Source organism: Notothenia coriiceps, unplaced genomic scaffold (assembly GCF_000735185.1).
Source record: "Notothenia coriiceps isolate Sejong01 unplaced genomic scaffold, NC01 NC01_scaffold00021702, whole genome shotgun sequence".
NCBI lineage: Eukaryota > Metazoa > Chordata > Actinopteri > Perciformes > Nototheniidae > Notothenia > Notothenia coriiceps.
The window spans coordinates 15,189-20,973 of NW_011354403.1; the positions used below are offsets into that span (position 1 = coordinate 15,189).

Sequence of the window (5,785 nt, forward strand, 5' to 3'; positions counted from 1 at the left end):
TGGAAAGTTTGCACTGAAGCGCGATCATCTCAGAGGGGAGAGAGGGAGCCAGCCATGAGGAAAGGAGAAGGAAGACAATCAGAATAAAGCGTTTATTGTCCTGAAATCATAACAAAAAAAAAAGAAGCGACGTCATTTTAAAATCCATTACATTGGCATACCACGGATCTACAGCATTATAATATTTAAAGAGTTCTGGTTATTAACCTATAGAGCCCTGCCATCCGGAAATTGACACCGGAATACATAGTGTGAACCTTCCCAGTCCTTACATCGCCCGTAGGTCACTTAAGGTCTTTAGGTCAGGGCTACTGGCTGTCCCACGGTTCACAAGATTTAAAAACTAAAGGTTACGTGCTTTCATGTGGACTCCAAACACCTATGGAGCCCTATAGTCCTGCGCTCTGCAGTCTCTGTAGAAGCTTTTTAAAAGACTAATGACGACCCATCCTTTTCACATTGGGCTGTTATTTCTACTTGAGATGTGTGTGATGTGTTCTTATGTTCAGTTCCTTTCAGGACTTCACGTTCGTCTGTGTTTTGTTTTTATGTTGACCTTTCTGCCTCATGTTGTATTCATGTTTTCCGTGGTCCTTCGATCTTTACTTGTGAAGCACTTGTGAATTGTATTTCTGCCTGTGAAAGGTGCTATACTAAATACAACATAGTTTCAATGATCATTATTATTATTAATATCGACGATAAGGATAACGAAACGATAAGATATTTACTTCATTATTCCCCAGATTCAAGTCCTGAAATTTTGAACTTGCCGTCCACAGCACGCTTCACTGTCCAGAACATCAACAGAGCAAGTATACAGACACAATACATGAAACAACACATCACAAACATTTAACGTAACAGCAGGATCAGTGAGAGAAAACATGCCAAGACACTTCCAGCCAGTGCATTTGGACCTGGGGATTTAGCTCTATTTTACTGTGAGGATTGACTGCGCGCAGCAAAGGATGCTTCAAAGGATGCTTCAGCGTGCATTTGGATCTGGGATTTTAGCTCTATATTTACTGTGAGCATTTAACATAACAGCACAATCAGTGAGAGAAAAGCTGCTCAAAGAGCCTTCAGTGTGCATTTGACCTGGGATTTAGCTCTGAATTTACTGTGAGGATTGACTGATGCACAAAGGAGTGCTTCAGTCTGACTTTATTGAATCGTGGGACCCTGTATCTCCGATTTAGATGGTAGCAGTTCATATTCACTGTTCAGAACATGGTTTGGGTCAGAGATGATGTGGTTGGACAGCCTCACTAGGTTGATAGGCTGAGTCATAGAATCTCTGACAGGGTTGACCAACAATCTTTGAGCAGATTTTTAACAGGTGGAGCAGTTTTGATTTTAAAGCTGCTGACAAACATTTGTACCAGGTAGTATTGCAGAACTGCAGAATAGACATGATCACAGATGTAAAGAACAACAGAAGAATTTATCTGCTCGCCCCAAAAGACCTAAGACGGCGGAGAAAATAAATTCTTTGTTTTGTCCTTTTGCTCAGATATTCAATGTGATCCTTCCATGACAGCAGACGGTCAATCATTACACCCAAGTATTTGTATGAAACTCCCTGCTTGATTTCATCTGTATGGATGACAATGGGGACTTTATGGGAGTCAGATGGTGAGCCAAAAAGGATTTCCTCAGTTTTCTTGGTGTTGATCTCAAGAGCATTGTTATCGGTCCACTCCACCACCTGATTTACAGCCTGTTGGTGCAGCTCAGGGTCGTCTGTGTTACTGAGCAGAGATATTATTGCAGTATGATCAGAGTACTTAATGATGACTTGATTTTGTGTGTTGGTATGACAATCATCGTGTAGAGAGTGAAGAGCACAGCTGAACTCACGCAGCCCTGGGGGGGGGGGGGCCTACATTGGTTGTGTGGCAGTGTGGGGACTTCTTGAAAAGAGAGAGGGTTTTATTTCCTGACACTTTGTGAGTCTCCTGAAACACCGGGGGGACACCGGGGACACATGGTGATGTTGAGAAGACATCAATAAAAGTGCATTTTGCTTGATAGGAGACCTTTAAATCTGTTAAAGTGGTCGCACATAAGCGGCAACATTGCTCAGAACATCCTCTCTTCTACTCTGGTTTCAGACTCCAGCCATGAAGAGGCAAATCTATTTGTTTTATGTCCTATATGTATTCATGTTATATATATTTGTTCTTGTATTCGGGATTGTGTGAAACGGTATTTCGATCTCTCTGTCTATAAGTTCTAAAGTTGATTTTGACTAAAGAATATATCCTCTCTTCTTCTCTGTGTTTCAGACTCCGGCCATGAAGATGCAGCCCCCCCTCGCCCCCCCCTCGCCCCCCTCCCTGGACAGCATCATCACAGAGTTCCTGAGGGAGCAGCATGCGCGCTGCATTAACCCCGTCACCACCTGCCCCCCCTTCTCCCTCTTCACCCCCCACCGCTGCCCCGAGCCCACGCAGCGCCGCATGGCCGAGCCCAACTTCAGCGCCCGGCTGGGGGGGCGGGGCCTGTACCCGAGGCACGGGGGGGTGGACCGGGGGGGGCTGGACCGGCACCTCATCTTCAGCAGGTAGGAAGCACACTCAAGGAGTCCAAACAACCCATTGGTTATAATGACAACTGTTTAGAAGGGGGTGTGTGTTTTGAGCGACAAAACGAGACATTTAAAGACACAAACACGAAAAAAAAAAAACAGTGAGGGACATATTTGCACTTTTTATGACCTTTTATAAGAAACAGCGATCAATTAAGTCCATCACAAATTACACAATGTCTCAGGGGGCTTTACGGTGTCATTAGCAGGTAGGAAAGCGCTTTTTACTGCAAGACATCTAAAGACACCACTGGGACGGACATTTTTTGCACTTTTTTTGTGGTGGGACGGCGAAGCGGAGAGGTTTCCCACGTTGCCTTTTCGGGCTGTGACCGGCCACCAGACGCTCGCCGACGAGTCCTCCGTCTGGGCCTGGCTCCAGAAGGAGGACTCGGGCTACCTCCGGGCCGGGTATCCTCACTTTTGATGGTGTTTTTCATGGGGTCGTTGAACCACTCTTAGTCTGGCCCCTTGCCTGAGACCAATTTGCCATGGGAGACCCTACCAGGAACACAAGGTTCCAGACAACACTGTCCCCAGGTTCATCGGAGCACACAAACCTCTCCACCACGATAAGGTGCTGGTTCTTCAGAGAGGTGTATATATATTTTATATATTTGTATTCCTCTGGATTGTGGGAAACTGTATTTCGATCTCTCTGTCTGTACACACAAACTGAAAGATTGACAATAAAGTTGACTTTGACTAACTTTGACTCTTCACAAAGAAACCCCTCCACTAACGGAGGAGAGATGGCAATGGACGTGTTGTTTTATAAATAAGATAATACATTTACAACGTAGAGAGTCCAAATGTTAGAATAGATAATGTGCATATCTATATACAAAGGAAATGTCAAAAGATCCAGGTGGGAGTCCCGATCCACCAGATGCTGAACAAACTAAATAATAATACAGGTTTTAAAAAGCCGTTTTCTTGCTCTGTGTTCAGGTTTCGCCCGATGTCGGTGTTCCACGAGGGCGACGGAGACGAGAGCGGCTTCACCTGCTGCGCCTTCTCCGCCCGGGAGCGCTTCCTGATGCTGGGAACCTGCTCCGGACACCTCAAGTTCTACAACGTGTTCTCCGGGGAGGAGGAGGCCAACTACACCTGCCACACCTCCGCCATCACACACCTGGAGCCCTCCAGGGTGCGTCACTGACACACAACACAAAGTCTAGTGTTAAAATAGTTCTGTTATCTTTAGTTTTAGAAAACCCAGCAAAGGATTTAAGGGATGTCCTCGTTATTCTTGAAGCAAATATAACTAATATTCTTATATATATATATATTTTTTTTGTTCTTCCTGTCATGTACACAGCTACTTTTCCCCGTACTTTTCCCGTTTAGTTCCGTTAGTACCGCTTATGTCGCGTTCACACCAAAAAGACTACTTAGTGCCGGGAACTTTTACCCCCATGTTTAGTCCCTGCTAGAGAGGTGGTACTAACCTGGGGAGAAAAAAGTACCAATTTCTATTGGCTGGGCGAATTGCAAACCACGCCCGTGAAACTCTGAAAAGTTTTTTGAAGCGGCCATTTTGTATTTGCTGGCAGTAGCATTATTAGCATTAGCATTAGCGCAGAAACGCAGAAAGACTAACTTATGGCAACACAAATAAAACATGGGAGCGGTGGAGATGAGGAGGTGTCGGCGTTCTGGCGATTTACNCATACTGATATACACCTGAACATCAGCAGGAGAGGACTCTTTAAAGTAGAGACACTACATACTGATATACACCTGAACATCAGCAGGAGAGGACTCTTTAAAGTAGAGACACTACATACTGATATACACCTGAACATCAGTAGTAGAGGACTCTTTAAAGTAGAGACACTACATACTGATATACACCTGAACATCAGCAGGAGAGGACTCTTTAAAGTAGAGACACTACATACTGATATACACCTGAACATCAGCAGGAGAGGACTCTTNTCTACTGAAGCCAGTCCCCAACTCCGGGGACTTCCGGCCAGGGACTTAGGGCGGCAGTATACGCCGTGAAGTTGTTTGCGGCCTGCCAGTAAACACAAAGCAGAAGAAGACGAGGTGACGTCAGCGGCTCATTTGCCTAATCTTCCCTCAGGGTAAAGTACTCTAAATTGGTACTTAGTGCCCTGGGTTATAAGTGCCGGCAATAAGTACGGCTAAGTACGCGGCGTGAAAGCGGCTTCTGCTATCATGTTACTCTCATATTGGAAGAGGACATTCAGGATTTCCCAACATATTGAAAGTAACGTGTATGTTTGTGTTTCTCAGGATGGGAAGCTGCTGCTCACCTCTGCCTCCTGGAGCGTCCCGTTATCTGCTCTCTGGAGTATAGACAGTGTCTTCACCCTCAAGTAAAAACAGTGACACACACTCACACACACACACACACACACACACACACACACACACACACACACACACACACACACACACACACACACACACACACACACACACACACACACACTNGAGACACTACATACTGATATACACCTGAACATCAGCAGGAGAGGACTCTTTAAAGTAGAGACACTACATACTGATATACACCTGAACATCAGCAGGAGAGGACTCTTTAAAGTAGAGACACTACATACTGATATACACCTGAACATCAGCAGGAGAGGACTCTCTCTATACTAGTTAAGACACTTTTAAAAAGCCTCCTCAGGGAAGATGAAGGCACCAGCAGATTTCTCCCTGCACCATGTGACACACACACACACACACACACACACACACACACACACACACACACACACACACACACACACACACACACACACACACACAGTAACGCTAATTATGACTCCGTGACTCGGGGCCAGAGAGCCGAGTTTTAATTGGTCAGCTTTACGTAACAGAGCAGGAGAGCAGCAAGGACCGAAGATAAACTACGTAATTACTGGTATGATATAACTTCCACTCTGTCAGCATCAGGAGGAAGGAGAAGAGGATAAATGTGAGGAAGGGGACGGAGGAGCTTTGCTCCACTCGCTCATCTGTGGGAATGTCCGATCGATCGTAATGTGATCGGCGGGAGCAGAGAATGAGCGGAGGAGAGAAGATCTGTCACTTTAACCGAATCACCCAACGTAACAGAGACAAATAGACAAGGAGGGAGGCAGGAGGGAGGGAGGGGGGAGGGAGGGCGATAATGTGAAGGGAGGTTTAAAGGAGATGTAGTGCTGTTTC

General features: G+C 45.6%; 1 protein-coding gene across 1 annotated transcript; it reads left to right on the top strand.

Annotated features, from left to right (window-relative positions):
- Window positions 1-2,291: 2,291 nt before the first annotated feature.
- LOC104953422 (protein VPRBP-like) lies at window positions 2,292-4,945 on the top strand (the record flags this gene model as incomplete). The annotated part of the gene is made up of 3 exons (XM_010780365.1): window positions 2,292-2,569; window positions 3,545-3,743; window positions 4,859-4,945. Coding segments are annotated over 3 exons (564 nt in total), but the record flags the coding sequence as incomplete, so codon positions are not given.
- Window positions 4,946-5,785: the final 840 nt, after the last annotated feature.